Below are 22,716 nucleotides of genomic sequence, written 5' to 3'. Positions count from 1 at the left end.
TTGCCCCTTAGGCACAATCTTTGCACTAGGCCCTTGGTCTCAGATCTATCTAGTCTGGTGCTATCAACCCTCACCTAGGACCTTGACATTAATCCCTCCCGATCATTTACATAAAGCGCAAACACATATATTACAAAGATAGATCCTATAAGGGAAATGTCGACTGATTCTTCCGAGGTCATGCTACCTCGGCTAGAGCGTAACATTCCTTCCCTCTTCAGACATCAGCGTCCTCGATGATAAAGTCTGGGAACACTCTCCGCAACTGATATACGGATTCCCAGGTAGCTTCGGATAGAGGCTGACCATGCCATGCAACCAACACCGTGGGTATCTTCCGATTTCGTATTTGCATTGTTCCTCGGTCCAGGATTCTTGTTGGTTTGCGCTTGGTTTGCGCCTTGCAATATCCTCTATCTCCTGAAACAAAACCACACCTTCGATTAGTGAGTCACCTGTATGTAAAAATTTCTTTAAGCGTGAAACATGAAAAACCGGGTGCACCTTACACCCCTGTGGCAATTCTAATTTATAGGCTACACTGCCTATTCTCTTTAGAATTAACCACGGCCCACAGTATCGAGGTGATAACTTAGCACACTCCCCTGAAGTCAATGACTTCGAGTGCGAAGGAATTCTGAGAAAAACTTTTTCTCCTTCTTCAAATACTCTTATAGACCGATTTTCATCCGCATACACCTTGGCTCTATCCATAGCCTGGCGGATGTTAGCTCTCGCAATTGCTAGCATCTCCCGCATCTGAACTACAAAGTTCGCGGCACTAGGCACTTTCTGAGGTACTCCAACTATAGTTGGATTAGCTAGTCTATAACCATAGTTCAGTTCAAACGGACTGAACCCCGTAGATGAATGTTTCCTATCATTGTAGGCAAACTCCAACAATGGCAACCACTTGTCCCATGTATGTTGCCTCGATGACACATATGCCCTCAGCATATCCTCTAAAGTCTGGTTGACTCTCTCCGTCTGACCATCCGTCTCAGGATGATCCCCACTACTCATTCCCAACTCAGTCCTTAGTGTCTCAAATACCGCTGTCCAAAAGTGACCTGTAAACCTAACATCTCTGTCTGACACTATGGATCTAGGCAATCCATGCAGACGAAATATATGTCTAATAAACAAATCCGCTACTTGCGGGGCACTAACAGACTCTCTAGTCGGAATGAAGTGAGCCATCTTGGTTAGACGATCAACCACCACAAGGATAGAATTATACCCTCCTTGTGTTGCAGGTAGCCCTACAATAAAGTCCATGGAAATGCTCTCCCACTTACTTAGTGGTATTTCCAAGGGCTGTAAAAGTCCGGGTGGCTTCACCCGCTCGGCCTTACTTACCTGACACGAGAAACACCGTGTCACATATTCATGAATATGCTTTTTCATCTTTGGCCAAAAGAAATCTCGCTTCACGAGATCATATGTCTTCTCGACTCCTGGATGTCCCGCACACGGGCTATCATGGCATTGTCGAATGACTCTCTGCCTGAGATCATTCTGACCAGGTACTACAACCTTGCCATTTCTAACTAGCATACCATCCCTTATGGTATATCTTGCATACGTTTGGCCTTTTCTGGATGCCAGGTCATCCTTTTCATTTTCCCCGGGTTTTAACACATGAGCCTTAGGCCATAAGCTCTGGACAAACTCGTCCACCTTCTGAGTTTCTCTGATCTCGGTCATTAGAGCACTCTCTAATACCGTGAAACTCAGGTTGTGCATAATGCGAGACAACGCATCAGCAACCTTATTATCTTTTCCTCTTCGGTACCAAATCGTTAAATTAAACTCCTGCATGAGCTCTGCCCACCTAGCTTGGCGGCCCCTCAAGTCAGGCTGTTTATAGAAATGTTTCAGAGTATCATGATCCACATCCACATAAAACTCTGAACCATACAGATAATGCCTCCATGTTTTCAAAGCATGGATAACAGCATACAACTCTAATTCATGAGTTGGCCAATTCCTTTGAGAGGGAGAAAGCTTCTTGCTTTCAAAGGCTACTGGCCTTCCCTCTTGAAGGAGGACTGCTCCTACCGCAATGCCACTTGCATCGGTTTCTAGGAACAACGGTTTCTGGGGATCAACTATTTTTAACACCGGTCCTGTGACCACAGCTTGTTTTATGGTGTTAAAACTTTCTTGTTGATTCTGTCCCCATATAAAAGGTACTTTATCTGAGGTCAGATCAGTCAATGGCGATACTATTCCGGAATATCCTTTGATATGCCTTCTATAAAACTGGACAAATCCCAAGAATGATCGCAACGCGGTCAGACTCTGAGGGATTGGCCAAGTTAGTATCGCAGCCACTTTCTTCGGATCCATTTCTACCCCCTGTGGAGTAATTATGAACCCTAAGTACTCAAGCCTAACCATACACAGTATAGTTTTCTTTTTATTCAGGTAAAGACTGGCTTTCCTCAAAGTACTGAACACTATCCTTAAGTGTTCACAATGCTCAGTAACACTTTTACTGAATATCAAGATATCGTCAATAAAATGTACTACGAACTTTCCGATATACGGACGTAGTAAATCGCTCATAAGCATGACGAAGGTCGCTGGAGCATTGGTAAGTCCGAAGGGCATTACCAAAAACTCATAATGACCAAACCTGCTTCTAAAAGCGGTTTTATGCACATCCTCGGCTCTAATCCGGATCTGATGATAGCCGCACTTAAGATCTATCTTGCTGAAAATCACGGCTCCATGTAATGCATCTAGCAAATCATCAATCCGAGCCATCGGATACCTGTGCTTAACAGTGATATTATTTAATGCTCTGTAATCTATACAGAGGCGAAACGTATCATCCTTTTTTCTCTTTAATATCACTGGCGAAGCAAAAGGTGAGAAACTCGGTTGAATCTGCCCCAACTTGAGGTATTCTTCCAGTTGCCTACGCACCTCCGCTTCTTCAGTAAAGCTCATTCTATAGGGAGGTCTATTTACAGGTTCTGCCCCCGGGATCAGCTCAATCTTATGCTAAACTTTCCGCTCTGGATGTAACCCATAAGGTAGTTCATCCCTAAAACATTCAGAGAACTCCTCTGTTATAAGGTTAGCCAGCTTGGCCATCTCATCACTTTGCATAACATCAGTGCTAGCCGAAGACTCATCCACCGACTCTACCGATGCTGTGCAAAGGTATAAAAACTCTACTTGAGCCTTTCTGATTTCCATCACGGAAACCAACGGTCCCTGAGGTATATCTCTTTCACCTCGCAAGACATAAAGCACATCATTCATCTTGAATTGATATACGTGCTTTTTCCAATCAATGGCTGGATTCTTCCTAGAATGCCATGCCATTCCCAGGGCTATATCCGCATGAGCAAGCTTGGTTATTTCAAAATCAAACTTCTCAGCATAGTCCTGAATCCGAAGCTCTAACTGGGTAACCCTTTGGTCCCATACTTCAGTTGAACTTCCATCGGCCATCCTGACTGTATACGCATAGTCAGATGGACTTGTCTTTAATTTCAGCCTCTTCACGAGCTTGGAGTTAATCACATTGTGAGTTGACGCTGAGTCAAACAACACAATGACATCATGACTGGCCACTTGCCCTTTCATTTTGATTAACTCCGTATCATTGAAGACTGTATACCCCGTTGCTGCGGGCTTAGATAGGATGTTATCAGGTGCACTCGTCACTAACTTAGTAACAGACACACAGAACAAACAAGGTACTAACCTTTGAGAAGATCCCGCTAGCTGAATCTGCATCTCTTCCGCTCTGGGACTTCCCTGCATCTCCACGTCGCACTCTGAGATCACCATCTCAGCCATCCGACGATCTTTATTACGTGGACAATCTCTCCACTGATGAGGTTGAAGGCAACCAAAGCATAAGCCTTCTCTCCTCGCTTTTTCCCTTTGTTCCGGGTTCAAGGGAGACTTAGACCAAGCCCGGGCTGCCATTGGAGTTACTTTCCTTTTCACTCCAATGGTGGTACTCGGTTTAGGAGTTTCAGCCGGTCTCGCCTGCTTGGCTTGACCACTCGGCTGCGAACCACTCCCTCTACTAGCCCACTTCTTCTTAAACCCAGACTTCTTCGGATACCCATACTGGGTTCCGACCTGTGCAAACCCACTTGGCTTGCTGCCCTTGGCATCCTCGTAGTTCAGAGCTATAGCTATTGCATCATCTAGCGTGTTCGCGTACTTAGCCCGAACTTCCATTTTTATTCGATCATTCAATCCAAATATGAAATCTTTCACTTGGATTGATTGAGGCAGGGGTTCGTCAACCTTCATTACACTCTCTCGAAACTTATCAGTGTATTCTGCCACTGATAAATTTCTCTGACGAAGGTTCCTATATTGATCCCAAGCTCGGGATCCCTCGTCAGGAGGTAAGAAGTGTTTCCTGAACTCTCTTTTAAACCCCTCCCAGGTAGTGGATGCTATGCCATCTTTTTGTTGTTTAATCCACCACCGATCCGCCGCCTCACTAAACATATGGGTGGCCTCGCGGATCTTTTTGATGTCATTTCTGATCTCACAAATGGCGAACGCCTCGTCCCATTTGTGTAACCAGGTCTCAATGACATCGGAGCTACGGTCGTTCATCCGACCAGAATACTTTTCCGGTCTGTAATTCGCAATATTCGGCACTTTAGCCTTCCTAGGCTCGACCGTATGGACACTAGACTCCAGTTCCATTGGAGCCTTTCCCTTCTCTTCTCGAGAAGGTCTGGCAGACATACTCTGTAACGCTCTCCTAAGTTCAGATTGCCCTGCATTGGCTTGTAATTGCTGCGCTAACAACTGTTGCAAGGCATCCTCCAGCAATGCAATCCTGCCAGATAAAGTGTGAGCTACTGGGCGCGATCCCTGCTGGGTCGGCCGGACTCCTGATTCACCAGGGTCCCTCCTGGAAGCTCCTTCTTCTGCTTCCATTTAGTTCAGTAGGTGTTTTGTTTTGGGGCTTTTTTTTTTTTTTTTTTAAATAATTTTTAAAACACCCCTAGAACACTGTAATCACAAGCTGACACAATTCAGGGTACTAACACTCTGAACACAATTCCCTATACTAGGGAATTCCTGCAATCCCACATTCACACTAATCAAGCATTTAATACAGGCATATCTCACAGAGGGCGCTTTTCCCTATACTAAGGAAATTCCTGCAATCTGACTCCGACTGAAACACACAGGCATAATCTGTTCAAGCATAATTTATTCTTGCCATAGCATCATCAACTGCGACCTCTGATGACCAAGAAAATCTAATTGCTTCCGACAAAACAGGAATAACGAAAACCAAAAGGGAAAATAGATAGAGTGCTCCCTGAACTTCGAATCCCACAGCTTGCAGCCCGAGCAATTTGCAATCAACTAGCTACAGCATATAAGCGGAACTAGTGGCCAAAGAAGTCCCAACTACGATCTGTTTACGTGAGCTTGGAGGGCCAAAGCTACGGCGAAACAGATGGCGGCGTGCTGTCAACTATATTCTGTCGTTAAATCTCCCAGCCCACGGAACGTAGGTTCGTTAGCGCCAACCAACTGTCAGCTAATTTCTTCGTTAGACCCCCAGGTGTCCGTCATGGTTCCGCAGCAGTCTGCCCGTCGACTTGCGCTCCACCAAGTTTCGTCAACGATTTTTTTTTTTTTTTTTTGCCTGCGCTTCACGTCTCCTGTGCCGTAAAAAACTCAATCCTTAAACGTTCACGACCAGTCTGCGCTCCCCGTCGAATGACTTCTATAAATTCCTTAAACACCACCAGTGGCCGCCTTTCTGCTAAGGTTTTTGTCAATCGATCTTCGAAACCAGCAATTCGACGGGTGGCTGCGACAGTCCTTCGCCTTCCGTTCAGCGTGGTATATTCAGGTCTCCCGCTCAGCGCAGCGTCACGACGTCACAAACCGTCCAACTACTCTTTCACTATTCGTCGTCACCGACGCTCTACACCTTTCCCCTTCGTAACCCTGTTCTCTTGCCAGGATCGCCCGAGACTCGCTCTCTGCACTCAATGTTACGTTACGTTACGTTCCTCTCCAACCTTCTGCTCTGATACCAATTGTCAGCTATCTGTCACCTATCTCTGATTTTCTCACTGCAGATATCACGGGAGTAGCACCTTTCTTTTCCTCCCAGCCAATTCTGCCAAGACTCCCAAGCAAGAGAGATAGAGCTGTGTACGAAATCACGTAAAACTAAATCCTTATCTTCTCTCACTAGCCTTGACAGACCCCAAATCCCTAGATAGATCTAGATGCCACATGTCATCCATATAGGGCCTTCCTAATGCAACATTTCACCCCTCTCTTGGGATGCATTTAATTCCTTGCCCCTAGGCACAATCTTTGCACTAGGCCCTTGGTCTCAGATCTATCTAGTCTGGTGCTATCAACCCTCACCTAGGACCTTGACATTAATCCCTCCCGATCATTTACATAAAGCACAAACACATATATTACAAAGATAGATCCTATAAGGGAAATGTCGACTGATTCTTCCGAGGTCATGCTACCTCGGCTAGAGCGTAACAGCTTCTTTGTCTCCGCCAACTGTCTTCCTTTTTCTTCCAGCTGCCATGAGTTTTCTTCTAGCTGGGACAAGAGGAGTCGATTTCATTCATAAGCTTCTCCAACATTGCTTGAGTGCTTAGCGGAACCGTACTCTTCTGACTATCTTTATCTTCTTGAAAGTCTTGCTCCATAATGCTTGGATGTGTGGCCTTTCCAGATCTCAACACAAACATGCACTCACAGTACTCAAGCTAGATTACAAACATGCACTCACGGTACTCAAGCTGGATTACAAACCAAAGCTCTGATACCAATGTAACATCCAACAGTTAATGATCGTGTGATCGCAGCAAGACCTTCTTTAAACCTTATTGTGAGACGTATTTGTGTATGCACCACAGAGAGGAAGAGAAAAGGTTTAGGGTTAGAAAAATGAAGTTGACCGATTGGGTCCCTGTATCCACTAAGGGTCCCCTAGAAGAGAATTTGCTTTAAACTTGGAGAACTTGAAAATACAAAAGACACTCCTCAAAAGTGCACGTAATGCAACTCTGAGGCTGACACCTTGAACACTGTCAGCTGACCCACAAAGCCTGAGAAACAGTCCAGCCACAACCAAGGCCTCAGTGCTGCCCACACTGACACTGTAGACCACTGTGCGAGGCTATCGAAGAGGCTAGTGCTCTCCACGGGCATGCAGTGAAACTGCGTGAGTGAGAGGTGTGAACGGAGGTGAAACTGAGGATGGAAGAGCCGAGATATGGAGCTCAGAAACTAAGAGAAGAACTGAGTGAAAGCTGAGAGATGAGAGCTGCAAGTGAGCTGAGAAAACTGTAAAATAAAATTGGAAAGAGCTGTTGCAATAGACACCAAACCTCCCTCCATTTGCTGGTCCAAACCTCCCTCCCTCCATTTGCTAAAGTGCTGCATGTACACCCTCCTAGAGAGCCCGATCTGTACTGCTGGTTTACTGCTGCTGTACAAGGGACCTCTAGAGAGGACAGGGGCTGCACACGAGGGCTGGAGTGGAACTTCTATAAGCTAGGACTGAATGAGGAAATGAGGAGGCAAAGGAGCCCTTAAATAGGGCCTAAAACCCAGCCAACCAGCCAGCACTGGCAGGTCGGCTAAAACCGACCTAGTCCGCTGGTCCTTGGCCCTCAAAACAAGGCCCTTGGACGTATTTCACAGGGAGCTGCGGCTGCCTATAAAAAGCTCTTCATTCATGCTCCTCCCCACATCTTAGGCCAGCCTTTGGGGGCCCCTTTGGAGCTCCTATCAGGAGATTCCAGTGCAAGTAGGTGCTCAGAATGCACAGAATGCTCGGAGTGGCACTGCTCAGCAGGTGCAGTCCTCACGGACCTGGCCTGGTTGGCTTAGAGTCGAAATCCTAGAAAATGATGGATTTTGGCAAATTGCATGCTGCCAACGTTGCTAAGGCTCATGGACCTGATTCTTTGTGCCCATGGACGCCGGACTCACAGCTTCTAGGGGGTGGCCCATCAACTGGGAGTGATGGAATTGGTTGTGCTGGAACAGGGTCCTTATGACCATGTGGCATCATCTGGGTAATGGAAATCTTGGTGCCAAGGGAACTTAGAGGTGTGTTCATCGGGAAGGCAGATAGGCTGGCTCAAAAGGTCATGGATCTCAAGCAGCTATCTTTTCTGCTCAGGTCCCTTGGCTTGGAGCTGCTCTAGCTGTGTGTGGAGTCTATCTCAGTCCTCGATCACTACAATTAGACCTGCAGGTGCTGGTCTTGCTGCTGCCTCAGTCTCGAGGTGTTCGGTTTTCTTGTTTTGTGCCTTGCATTGCTGCAGCAGTGTGTTATCTTAGCCTTGAGGGTATGTCTTTGGGTCTCAGCTATGGCTTCAAGGGCTTGTTGTCAAATCTCATATGCAGACTATTGAGCCTGGAATTCTGTTTCTTGAGCTCATAGGTGTTGAACTCTTCCACATGTGCAATTCTTTCGACAACTCGGTTTGAACCTTGGCATTGCTTAATTTGCTCCTTGGGTTAGAGAATAAAAAAGGATTTTAAAGGTATGGTTCAGCCTCTAACCCTAAGTTTATATCAAATCTTCACCTAACAAACCCCAATCCTTCTGAACGAGGAACCTTACTCTCCAGGATGTCCAGCCATTTCTGGATCTTCTCCTCTGTCACTTATCCATATGCAACATTCTAGCAGGCCCCTTCTGCTTGACTATGCTTGACTATCTTGGGAAACTTTCAGCCTTTACCTGAAAACTCAATCCACATGTACAATCCGCTTTAGCCACTAGGGCTTCAAAGAATGAGCATTGCATTCACTGCCTTGCTAGAAAGTACATACACAAAGGCCTTGTAAGCAAACAAACTTTGGTTTTACTTGTTGAACTTGTGATGAGAATCATCTCAATACATGCTATGGTCAGTCCTGTATATACCTAGATGAATCCAGGAACATTCCCAAACTCATCCTTTAAAAACACAACATAGTGCAGTTTCAATCTCATGATAGTCACTCACAAGGTTGAAAACCATAAACTCCATCATGCATAGCAAGAACTAGCTACTATGACATCCCCACTGACGTCATCAGCGCCCAACAACGGGTGTAGACCATAGTATAAAAATATGCTCTCACACATACAAATCCACACACCCACACATACTTGAGCATCCATTTATACAAAGTCTTCGTACTGAGTTTCTGTCGGCACTCCGGAGGTGAAGGGCAGACTCAGCCATGACGAAGGCTAGCACTAAAGGAGAAGGCTAATGTATCTCAATACATGCTCTGGTCAGTCCTGTATCTTCTGACTTGCAATTCAACATGCTACACCAAAACCAATCAGACTTCCAGCCCCACTGTTCATACACTAAAACTGTTGCTGCATCACTCATCGCTATGCAAATTAACAGAAACATGTACCCTTGGGCTCGCTTCTAGCCTTGCACGTTTTGCATCCAAGCTATAGAACAATTGCATATTACTCATATTAGCAGTCAATTCAACATCTTTTTATTCCAGGATTCCCATCCAATTTCAACAGTGTCTTGTAGCGCATATTTTAACAGCAAGGATGGACGTATGGCCATGTGTAGACATGGCCATACTAGCAGTCAATTCACTGTCTTTTCATTTGAGGGTTCCCATCCAATTTCAACAGGATCTGGTAGGGCATATTTTAACTCCAGAGATGGACATATGTCCATGTGGAGACATATGTCTGCTTGGGTCATTCTTTGTGCAAGAAGGTTTTCTCATTGAGAGTACAAATTTCGCAGGTTTTAATATTTATCTTGATGGCCTGTTATTGTAACACAATCTACCATCAGCATCAAGTTTTATCCAACAGGTTTCAGCTGTGGAATAATTCACTCCATAGAGAATAGGATGAGTTCATAGGTATTCCTTTATAAGACGAGAATACATCCAATCTTACAGATTAAATTTTTATAAAACAAGCATAAGAACAAAGAAAAGCAGGGACTTTGCGACTTAGAAACAAAACGGATGTTCTTCATTACTTTCCTTGTATTATAGCCTTTTCAGAGAAGTAATAGGATTGAAACACTAAATTGTGAGATAAAGGCACTCTTACTTGTACAAAGACACAAGTAATCACCAATACCAGAGATGTTTTGAGTTAATGTGAGGATTTCATATGATATTCAATACAGCATACTCAGGTTGTTGTGATTTATCATAGATATCAACTTCTAAACGTAAAGAAGACTAAGTAATGCTAAGATCCAAGAGACTACAATAAATTCTACTGGCTGTACGATTAAGTTCGCAAAACTCTAGAGGATATATTCCTCAAAAGAATTTGGATGATCAGGTAGAGAGTCAATCAAATTCGAGATATTTGATGTTAAAGGCTTATGGACCCTTGATATATTGTACAGTGCCCTTCTATCGGTTACAGGCCGACCATACCCTTTCTGCCACCCAAACAAGTAAAATGAAAATTCTTTTATTATCTCAGTGCATTCAGGGAGTTTTTGCATCATCTATTCAGCTGCAGTTTGTAAGCAGGTACCCTCGTTGATCTGTCCATTGCAGCATCCATATTACGAGCCAACTTTTTGCAGCAAATTACAATCATCGTTGCAGCTCATCAAACGCCAAAAGCCAAGCTAGCTTGAATCTAGATACTTAGAAGATAGAAATCCACTTCAATATAGCTTGATATATGTGAGGAAAAAACAGAGCTTAAATCCAGTCTATCTTATATGCGTGCAACCTTTGTGCAAAAGAGATCAGAACCCTAGTCACAATGGCAGGCCAGGACACTTACGGTAATGAAGGTTATAAATTTGAATTGCAATCTGCAGAGGGGGCAAAAGTTTGTAATCGCTGACCAGCTATCTATGCAACTGAAGCAATAGCTGCACTCCCCAAGCAATGCTCTATTAGTGTGGGATTTTACACGAGGAAGATCTACCACAACTCCGAAAAGAATTCTCGATGAGCATCCATAGCTATAAATATGCAACGTACACATGGCTGCAACAATCAAGGACTCCACGAGTTGTAACAGGCGTGCAGCATATGCCACATTTCTCCTTAGTATTTATGGTACCCTGAAAATCATGAGGAGTGCACATTCATTATCACATAAATCAATACATGGGAAATCGAGTTAGAAGCAAATTGTTGATTTGTTTCTTTGTTCTTTTTTTGGCGTTTCTGACCAGAGTGAGAGCCGAAGCCTCTTCATGCATCGCTGCCGTGCCGTCTAGTAGAAGAGACTCCTTGTCCATGTCAGAGAAACTAAATTGAGTGCCTTGATATGATGAACTCTGATTTTTCATTCCACAGAAACAGCGAAGCGAGTTTGTCCGAATCCCAGGCCTCTTAGCACATGATTTGAATCAGAAATCGCTTCTTGTTGAAGCATCATTGAATGCAGTAGTATGACCTGCAATGGGCTTTGAATTCCCAAGGATTTAGTCACACCAGAGTGTACCGGACACTCCCATGATAATGACAATTGAGCCAATCAGCACTCTTGATGCAATCATGACCGATCTGACTTCCAACCAAATCCCATTCAGCAGGACCTAGGACATTCTAGGCGTACGAGTGAGAAGATTATGGATCGTTTTAGGCAGAATAATAGGACCCCCCCGCGAGAATTCATTGGAAAATCAATTAATTAGAGTTAGCGCGGGGGGGGCGGCGGGGGGTGGTTGGTGGTATTAGAGGACCCAAAAAGGGAGGCCAAGGAGTGGTTGCATGACCGGCCAAGTGGTTGCATGACCGGCCACGTGTCTGTCAGCATGGGCTGGCACGTGGCAGTCTGTGTTGAACGTTCTAGAGGCTTCGGGGTGGTCTTTAATTGCTGCCATCCCGCATAGTTTAGTGGGCATAATGCTTCAGGTGGTGTGCGTCGAGTTCATGATGGAGGTGGTGCTAATAAAGTTAGCATTCCAGCCATGGATTACGACGATTGCGGGGAGCATGAGGGTGAAGTCGATGGCGAGGATGGCTTTGCAAGAAACACGGGAGGATGGAGAGAGCGTACCTGAGGAAGCTACGTGAGTATCTCGATTGTCAGTATGTTGATTGTGAGAGCTTTGAACTAATGATTGTGGTGTTGCGTGTTTCAAGAAAAAGAGTAGGAGAGGAAGACCACCCAAGACGACGAAGAAGACTACAGAGGGTGCAAAGGTGTTTGAGTTGAGCATTACGGTCAACGTACGAGGAGATGATGTGGACACACAATTGCTCAGTCGCATAGAGACATTTCTGGAGGAGGCCTGCATGAATGGTTTCTGCGCTGTGGAAAGGGGAGGTGCATTGAGCCCCCTTCATTTTCAGATGGCTGTCCGGATCTCTACTCGAAGCATTCAATCAATGAATAAACTCATCGCGAGATATATAGGTTGGGATACAAATCGCCCAGAGAGGTGGTGTAATCATGTGCAGGGCTTTAAGACAAAGGAACCTGCATACCTTTCACGGTATGCTAGGTTACTGCCTGAAGGACTATGCCGAGCCTCATTTCCAGAGCGTGATGAGGAATGTTAGCTGCAATGATCTGGATTCGGGGATGGAGTTGTACGTTCGTTATGGCGCTGACGAAGTGAAGAACAAGGTGTGCTTGAGTAGTGGTAACTTGTTTGATTGCTACTTCATATACTGGAAATTCAAGCTTGGATCGAGGTTGGGAATGCCACTCAGCAAATGTCTTCTAAAGATGTTCCACTCCGGCCAGTTCTATGGATGCCAGGAGAGCTCAGTCATTGTGGAGATCGATGATTTATCCTAGTTCGCTGACTGCTAGTGATGTGAGTAGTATTTTCTTTAGCAATGACTCAACCACAAGCTAGCCTAGAGCAAACCAGCAGATCAAAGGTGTTTTGCATGCAGCGAGATATTTTGATATGGGTTTAGCGCCATCTCCACGTATCATTCTGCCAAACGAAGTTGTGGGATCACCTATCGATGTGCTAGATTCAAAAATGCTTTTGGCGAATGAGAGTCCCTTGTCTGCCGGCCAGGCTGAGAGTATTGCTTCAATTCCAAAACATAGAGCTGGCAAAGACCCAGTGATGACTCCCCTTGCAAGTGAAGACACTAGCAACATTGGTCCTCGCATTCCTGACTTCATGCCTCTGATCAACAAGTCGAGAATGGGAATACGCATAAGCTGAAGCATAATGTCCTACATCTCTGTGAATATATTTTTTGAATATGTGAAAACCTCACGACTTTTTTGAGGTAGCAAACAATTGTAAATAAATAAAGGCAATAAAGAATAAAATGTGAAGACTTTTTGCAAAGAAGTGCGAATTGGAAGTGTCAATCCATAATTGCATTCCTTTTGTTACTGAACGGTTAAATTTATTAGATGTGGATTTAATAAATTTATTATGTTGATTTAATAATGCCAATGCTTGGCTTAGATTAGTCTGATTAATGAGTCAAAGGCTTGCAATATGCTTAGGTTAATTGTATTAATATTAATGGCAGCGGTGATGTTAATTAATGGATTTTATTTATGCGAGCCATTAGGACTCACCCATGCCAAAATAAAGGACTTATAAGATCAAAAATGAAAATTGTATAGAGCGAGAACTTTCTTATGAGCAATATTCTCAAAAGTTATTAGGACTAAATGCCCATTGCTCTTTGCGTAGCCCAGCTCTTGTTAGGTGTATCACATAAGAGATCATTGAAAGATAAACGTCGAGCATGAAGTTGTATCAATGTCTATTGCTTACGATGTTCTTTGTGCAAGCCTGTTAGACGAAAATATATTTTTTGTCTAACAAGCCTGCACAAACAAAAGGAACATCGTAAAAAAAGACATCAATACATTTTCATGCTTGATGTTTATCTTTCAATGATCTCTTATGTGAGACACCTAGCAATGGGCTCTAGTGAAAGAACAATGGAATTTTTTGTTGTTTATTGGTTTGCATTAACTTAATTGATGTATCTTTCATACAAGGTTTTTTTGGTTCGTGTAGGCCTGCTAGAGAAAATGTGAATATTTACATGTTTTCTAAAATTAGTCTTGCTCAACCTTTAGAAGTTAATATAAGTGCAATTTAAATTTACTTGGATTGCATTATGTGTTTGAACATGTAGAGTGAGAAGCCAAGTCAACACTAGTGCGTTGAGATCTTTGCCAATATGTGTTTGAACATGTAGAGTGAGAAGCCAGGGCAACACTATACCTCAAGATCTTTGCCATTAGCTTTGCCTAGTTAGCCAAATTTCCCCAAGGGCAAATGCATAACATGGACTTGTGATCCAGAAGCAATGAGGCTTGCCAAATGAAATAAAGATTTGAAAATAGAGAAAGAGCTTGAAATCAACATTAATGTGAAGAAAAAAATGTAGAATACACTTCCTTCGAGGAGCAAGGTTCTACATACTTGTCCATTGCCACACATAGCAATATGCAAGAATCAATTTTCAATAATGAGTCTGTCAACAATGATGTATTATTCCAATACACATCCTTGGAGCAAGTTTATATTGACTTGTCCATTGCTATACATAGCATCACTATAATGCTAGTAATGTTACAGTATGGAATGCTTTGGCACATGCTAAATTTTGTTTGGAAAATTTTTTTTCCCTTGAGAATTTATATTGGAAGTCATTTAAGAATATATAAATCTAGACATACAACTTGTTAAATATCCAAAATTATTTTAAGAATTTACCTTTTAGTGTATTTTAATTCAAATTTTGCATGACCAAGGTGGGGCAACTTAAAGAAATTGATGATTCTTGCAAAACAATTAATTAAGAGACCTTCCTAGCTGCAGTTGGGTGTGATGGCATTGCTGGAGTGTCCTCTAAGGCAATGGGGGGTGCCTTCTTTTATAGGTGAATTTTGGTTGAAAAGAAGCTTAGTTAGCTCCTTATCTATCCCACTGATTGTTTGTATCCTACAAGTTGATGGCACATGGTATTGGTGCCCTGGCTTCAAAACATGGTTTTATAAAACCATGGTTTTGGGGTAATTGGACAGACTTGGTTTCATCCTAATTGGTGGTCAGCCTTATCTAGTAGCATCCCAACTACTTAGTAGCCTTATCCAATTGGACGACTTATTAATTAGCACACTAATTTGGATAATGAGTTTGTTCATCTTATCTACTTAGCACACAAGTTAATAGTCCTCAATTTGGTGGCCAAAACCACCACCTCCCACGTTTTGATAGGGAAAAGTCATGACTTTGGCTCAATAAGACATGGTTTTGGATCATGGTTTGGTTAGCCATGGTTTGAGAGCATAGATTTAGCAATCCATTCTTTTTCATGTACCCAAAATGGATGGATTTAGTTCCAATGTAGCCAACAAAATGAATTGTTCACATAATCAAACTAGATGGACTTAGTCTCCATCAAACAAACTAGGTGAACTTAGCTCCCATCCAACTAAACCAAGAGAACTTACTTCCCATCCAAAGGAACTTAAAGACCTAGGATCTAGTTTTGCCAACCAAAGGATCTAATTTCACCTCATAAACCAAGGGGCTTTCCTTTTTCTTTGTTTATCCATTCACATGTTTCTATTTCTCATAAGTGTGTCCATTGGCAAGCATGGGTGTTTGTTCCTTTCAAAGACTTGCCACATGTTTTTTGTAACATCAAACAAATTCTTTTACTTCTAGCATTTGGCTTAGCAGCCTTCGCAAACATATATCTCTTTAATATCAAATCTTTTCCTTTACCACGGATATGGCCATCATCTGCCTTTCCTTCGGATATCAGCATTGCATGTCTTAACATGGATAATGAACTAAAGCTTATATTATTACTCTTCTCATTCTCTATGTGGAGCATATACAAGATTTATATCATCAAATATCCATCATGGCACTTCATCGCAACATTGTCATTTCACATATAGATGCCCATACTAGTTGCATATGGTCCTCATATTGTAGCTCAATGGATTGCAAATGCATTATTAAATGTGCATTATAGTAACCTTGATCCATGGTCAATATTTGCATGTGTTTCCACGTGTAAGGGTACTTTAACACTTACTAAGGGGTAAAGATATGGTTGTGGAACCATAAACACAACATTCACTCAACAAATTTCCAAGTGCAAAGGTCACCAACATAAAGAGAAATTATTTTTCTTTTTTCCAGTTGCTATACCATACCTTAACCATTGACCCACCTACAAGAAAATCACAAACATGGTTTCTAATATTTATGGCTAACATTTTATCACATTTAAGATTTTCTCATCCCTTTTTCAAAATAGTCATAATGTTCAACAATTGTCCTCGCAATTCATCCAATGCAAATAAGTTCATATGAACACACAACCTTCTATTTCAAAAGATATTACATGCCATATAATCACATTTTCAAATCATCTAGGGACGTCTTCTCTGCATCATCATTCATACACTGGCCCAGTGTCTCTTAGGCACATAATTACCTACTTAATGAGGGATCCTGATGGAAGATGAACGTATGAACCAAAAAATTAAAAAGCTGGGCAAAAGTCACTTCAACGAACATCATGTCATATTTCCACATCTTCAAAGCGAGTTCTCTCATCAAGTGGGAAACGAGGACATGGCCCATGCATGACAGGTTTCCCTATCATGTGCTTGTTAATGCCATGGTTGCCTGCTATTGGAGAAGTCACTCTCAAGGATTTTGTTTACATTTTCAAATTTGCATTAACTTATCATTCAAGAATGTCATGTTTGGTCCAAAAATGCATGAAAATATGTGATCACGTTGGTAACCTACAAAAATTATTAGTGAACCGGATAAATATAGCAACGATAATAAGCATTATCCTAGTGTTAGTATCCCATGATATTGATGGTACAAGTCTATATACCGGTGGGGTTCCCAATGTTATCGACGTGCATGCATTAATACCACGAGTCTAGATAGTAATACTAGTGGTATTGGGACATCTATTGTTGGCTAGCTTTCTTGCCCATTTTCTCCATATAGAAAGCTTGTGAGAGCCACAGGCACTCTTTATTTAGCAAGATTATAGTCCATAAGAAAAGCACTTGGCATGTTAGGGTAAGGGGGACCACAATTGTATCATGAGAGAGAGTGTGTGTGTTCATTGTGGCTGCTCAAATGGTCCATTACTATGATATCTAGTGTATTAGAGGATGGGTTAACGACATCAACCAGCCAATGAATACAAAGGGATAATGTGAGATATCCAAGATTCAAGTGGCTTTTTTAACTCAACTTTTTGGAATGGAATCCTACCTTTATATCCTTGTGAGGTACCAATTGTAGTGGAGAGATTATGTTCGTGCTTTTTGGCTTTTTGTTTGAAAATCTACAGCCTTTAAGTATGAAGATGAAGTTTTTTGGATCTTGGTAGAGCTTTGGGTTGCAAGCTAGTGCACGATCTCTGCTCCCTCTATTAATTGCCCTTAGGGTTGATCAATCTGGTGTGAGTAGAGATAGCAAGGATATGTCGACTGATAAGCTCCTAATAAGACTCATGGATCGGTGGCTAATGCTGAGACTACCATGGGGAATGAGAATCCTAGTGAGACAAGTCATCCCTGTAGGTAAAGGAAAGACTTAACAGGAGGCGAGACTCCCTCCTACATAGATATTATTGTGAAGCACATGAGAAGTATCTTCTCTGCGCTAATGATGGAGTGAAAGCAAAACTCTTACATGTAGAGGTTGAGTGGAGGGCAAGGGAGGTTGCCAAGAAACCTAGTTTGAGTCACAAAAAAAGCACTTAGTGTCATGCCAGATTGAGCTCAGAGATGTCAAGCCGAAACTCACTAGGTTGGCTAAAGCTGGGGTTTATCGCTTCTTCACTGTAAGAGTGTTGTCCCTACTTAATCTCAAAAAGTTTCTCTCCTTTGAGTGCAATATCCTATTGATTGGGTTCTCTGCAAGATTCCTTGGTAGGGGTTTCTTCTTGTTGCGTATGGTATCCAAACAACTCAGGGATGAGTTAGTTGGTAGATCTTTCATGTTCTATGGTGCCATTGTCTTGGTCATCTCTTGGAGCCCCTCCTTTAGTATTGATGAGTGGTTGTTTTGAGATATGCCGAACCTTCCAGCTATGCACCTCATGCATTAGGTGATTGACTCCATTATTGGATGGATCTCAAAGCTCATCAGTCAACAATTGGTTATTTGGTGGCGATTGGAACTTTACTGAGATGGATGCAAATCAATCACACCCTTCCAAACTACTCTTTGGCTTTAAGCATGAAGTTTGGGAGGAGTTGTGTCTGGATTTTGGTCTCACTAACTGTTTAGAGATAGACCTTGAGGGGCTTGAAAGCTACTCTTGAACGAATAGGAGAAAATGATCCGAATTTCATACTAGTAGATTCAATAGGTTTGACATTACTGGTGAAGGTTAGTGAATGAGCGCTCCTTTGGGGGGCAATATATGAATATTACCTCGCTTTCTAATCACATTTTTGTGATGTGGAGTTTTAGCATCCCACTCTCTCCTAGTAGATCTCTAGATTTTCTTTTAAGTTCAACAATAAACACATGGCCTCTAAATCGTTTTTGTGGGAAAATCTAGTCAATTTGGCTGCATGCTAGGTTGCTCCATAAAGATCCATGTACTCGTTGGGATGTTGCTGTTAGAGTTGTGGTACAGGAAGCTAAGGTTTGGGCCAAAAAGGATCGTGCTACTAAGTGGAGGATAGAAGACCTCATTTGTAGGAGGGGTTCTCTAAGACACGAAGTCTCATCTTTCCCTGATGATCAAGTGGTGCCTACTCTCCTACCAAAACTCAAGCAAGAGCTTCAAGCTAGAGAGCTAAAGGATGCTAGTCAAGCCAAATTGTACAATCATCAGGCTTGGCTCGAGCTTGGGGATTGCCCCTCTAAATTTTCTTTTAGGTGATGAAGAGGAAGTATAAGCGAGAATCAATTGATAGAATTCTTGATTTAGAGGGGAAGCTTGAAATCAAATTTTGGCACATCTCTGATATTTTAAAAAAACACTTGAGTGGCCTTGTGGGTGACCCTGTGATTCAAGATGATGGCTGGTTTGATGTAGTCTCCAATCTACTATGGGGTTTGGAACCTCGGGTTACTGAGTATTAGTGAAGGCAACTTTCTACTCCCTTCTCTTTGGTGGAGTTTAGGGAGGTCTTAGGGAAAATGAAGAAAGATAAGGCCTCGAGGCCCAATGGGTTGACTGCTGAATTCTTCCTAGCCTTCTAGGATGTTTTGGGTAAGGATTTAGTCCAAATGGCCAATGCCTCGACGTAAAGAGGAGCCCTATCTTCTGATGCCAACTTCTGATGCCAATATAGGTCTTATCAAATTGTTTTCTAAATGTCAAAATAGGATTCCATGCTTGACACATCATACAAGATTATTGCCAAAGCCATGGCTCTTCAAATTTAGGAAGTATGCTTGCCATTAGTTCATAAGAAGCAAAGTGGGTTTGCAAAAGGGAGGGACATCTTTGATAACATTTTGAATGTCAATGCAGCTTTGGACTATGCTCTTACCTCTAGTCAAAATTGTATCCTCTTGGGTATTGATCTAGGACAAAGCCTACAATTGTGTTGTGTGGTCGGATTATAATTTTGTGGTCTTTGAATGACTTGGATATGGGGATTCCTTCATTAGGATGGTGGCCTCGCTTTTTGATAATGTCTCAATAGCTCTCTATTTGAATGGAGGGGTAGAGGGTTGTTGCATAAGTCAAGGTTGTCCTTGGCACCACTATTATTTGCAATTTGTTTGGTTCCCATGATTCACAAGCTTAATCAATTGACGTTCAATGGTGATTTGGTGGGGGCTCAACTACCATCTAGGAAGTAGGAATTATCGTATATGTTTATGAATGAACTCCTAGCCTTCTGCAGAGAGGATCCTAGGCAAGTGAAAGTGCTTAATAATATGATGAATTGCTTCTATTAGGCCTCAAGTTCAGTTGGAGTAAATCATATGCTCTAAGGACTGGCCATTGATCCTTCGCCGATTTGGGCTGACTCAATGCCAGTACAGTGGTCGCAAAGAGGTGAAATCATTTGCTATTTGCATGCCCTGGTGGGTATTGGCCTTATCCTCCATCAAAGATTCAAATGGCTTAAGGATTGCATAAAGGGTAAATTGAAGGCTTCGCATGGCTTGAAATGCTGTGACATGAAGTTGGGGGTAATAAAATTCATGCACCTCTTTACTTCCTACTACTTTTGAACTGAGTGACAAAGATATTCATCATTGAGAAAGGGACATTAAAAAGAAGCTTTTATGCCAAGATACCACACCATACCTTCCTCCCTTAGATGAGAATGAAGATGGTAACATCCCAAGTGATGTTGTACTCAAGCATAGGGAGAAGGAAAGGATCAACAAAGGCCATAATCTCAGCAAGCCAGTCTGCACCAAACGGTCTGCGCCAAAGAGAAGAGCGATACATTGCTGAAAGAAGATCTTGCGGCCCAGCATGACATGAACTGTATATATCAAGGAGTTTGAAGGGGCTGATTGGGTCGAATTGGTAGTTTCCGAGGAAACATTGCACCTCCTTCATAGATACCTTTACAATTAGCTCACAACACTCTGCAAAGTGTGATTAGACACATAGGCCTATAACTTTTAGTAGAGGCATGATATCAAAGATTCAAACAAATATAGAGATGCACCTTGAGATGGGCTTCGCTGTGATATACGTTTCGTAAAAAACAAAGAAGCGGCCAAAAAGTTATGGGCGGTTTACTAGACAGGGGTAAAAACTATCATGAAAACACACTGTCAAACACAGAGACTCATAACTTTTTGTAGTAGTATCTGATTCAAGATCTAATCAAGAGACATGCGTCTTGAAGAGAGCTTCGCGTAGATATAAGTTTCATCAAAATCAGACCTACCGATCGGAAAGTTATGAGCAAAACACTAACAAGGGGTCAAACTGTCATAAAAATTGCCCTCCACCCATGCTAATTTCGCCTGAGTAGGATGTTCCCTCAAGACTCCACCTTCATCAACGATCCACCACTCATGGATTTTGCCTAGAAGAGGGTAAGTAACTTCCTTGGTGGCTAGGTAAATGGATGGACTATGTGTGTGCAATGAGCAGCCGAATAGAAAGAACTTTTAAGGTTGTGACAGAAAGAAGAGGGAAGAGAGACTCAAGAGAGGGAATACGAAGTGATCTTCATTGTCAATAGAGTGAGACTCCACTCCAATGCAACTCAAAATACTACAAACACAAGGGAGAAGAAGAGGTTTCATATGTACAAGAGGTAGTGGAAGCTCCAAGACTACTCGTAGAGAGAGAATGAACTAGAGAGAGATGGACTTAAGAGTCTACATAAGAGAATATCTACAAGAGGGAGAGAAGGCTCATGGAAGAGGCTTGAGGAGACTAGAGCTACAGCAACATGAGGCCTAATGGTGGAAGAGATAATGAACAAGGGAGAGGAGGGCTCCTTTTATAGAGATTTTGTCAGCGTCCTTCACCCATTTACAATTGCTGCCTATAGATTCCTTTCCCCATCAATCACATAAGCCCGTATGTCACCATCCATGTCCTTTTTGGCTACTCTTGCCATGTGTCCCATCAAAAGATGCTCAAGACTCTTAAAATATTGAGAAAGTCAAGAGTTTCCCCACATGGAGCCCATAGGGACCCTCTCTTTTCCATGTCCACATCCTCCTTATTCCACACAAGAATTCTAGAAGGATTCCTCTTGACTTCACCCTCCTCCACATGCCTTCCATATGCTTGGCATGTGGCCTCTCTTATATTATTGAAACACATGGACATGATCCCACCTCTTTATATGACTCACTCTTCCTATTTTCTAAAAGCCCCATAATATCCCATACACAAATAACTCTCACCCCATATTAAGGTATTTATCATTCATACACATGGTATTTACAATGATCCATTCCACTCATCCTCTCAATCCCATACGATATCTTAGAAAATAGAAATAAGTGAGAGCCGCTAGGCTATCACTTGATACTCAAACTCTTCTCAAACATAGAGAAAAAAAATACCAATGCCAAGTAAAAAATATCAATTTTTGGCATCACAATGCGTAGGCTCTGGTAATCAAGCATGTATTCTCTTCGACCACAACTTATATGGCTTTGATTTGGCACTGCCAATGTTTCCATTGGAAGAGACATTCTCTGGGATCCACTCATGGCCCTGAAGGAGCAAGGAGGGAATGGTCTCCTAGATGTGGCCATCAAAGAATGTCTCTCTATTAGGCAAATGGGTCCCCAAGCTATTTTGTTCTGACTTGCCATGGGTGGTGCTAGCATGTTGGTAAATGGAAAGTGGCAAAAGCCCCAAATTTAGGGCTTGGAAAGACCTTCCTTGGTACAAGATCCTGTTTTCAAAGTTCCCCTTATAGGTCAAAGGCTTGCATCTAGTTGCGGGCTTGGTTGTGCTTGGAAGAGTGTTGTGTTTGGAAAGGTGCAGGAGGCTTGAGGGGTGATGCTAGTCTAGTGGAGCCCATATGGTGGAGTAGATCAGTTATGATGATTGGCTCCTCTATTGCTTGGATGAATATTTCTCAAAGAAAGGGCATGCACTATTGGGACCAAATTTGGGATATGCATAGAGGGGCTTGGTGGCACATTGGGGATATAAGTTGCACCTTCTCTCTAAATATGAAAGAGACCGCTTTCTTTTATTCCACTTGAGTTAAGTGGGACTAGAAAGCGGTCTCTCACTTTCTTTTATTCCATTTATATCTACACTGCATAGGACCGGAGTTAAGTGGGACTA

At 42.6% G+C, this 22,716-nt stretch overlaps 1 protein-coding gene across 3 annotated transcripts in view; it reads right to left on the bottom strand.

The window, feature by feature from the left end:
• LOC147905910 (RING/U-box protein) overlaps positions 1–11,612 on the bottom strand; it is a 42,501-nt gene extending 30,889 nt beyond the window's left edge. For all 3 annotated transcript variants that reach the window (XM_087375416.1, XM_087375432.1, XM_087375425.1), the window contains exons 1-3: positions 11,193–11,612; positions 10,999–11,081; positions 10,796–10,886 (exon numbers count right to left, since the gene is read on the bottom strand). In XM_087375416.1, coding sequence (XP_087231542.1) covers positions 10,796–10,886; positions 10,999–11,081; positions 11,193–11,312 — 294 coding nt within the window. In that variant the 5' untranslated portion in view covers positions 11,313–11,612. The remainder of the gene's footprint in view (positions 1–10,795; positions 10,887–10,998; positions 11,082–11,192) is intronic.
• Positions 11,613–22,716: the final 11,104 nt, after the last annotated feature.

Source organism: Dipteris shenzhenensis, chromosome 1 (assembly GCF_047967505.1).
Source record: "Dipteris shenzhenensis isolate YYH24624 ecotype China chromosome 1, Dip_SZ_1.0, whole genome shotgun sequence".
Classification (NCBI taxonomy): Eukaryota; Viridiplantae; Streptophyta; class Polypodiopsida; order Gleicheniales; family Dipteridaceae; genus Dipteris; species Dipteris shenzhenensis.
Note: the sequence above shows the minus strand (reverse complement) of the source record. Positions and strands in the feature narration are given on the sequence as shown.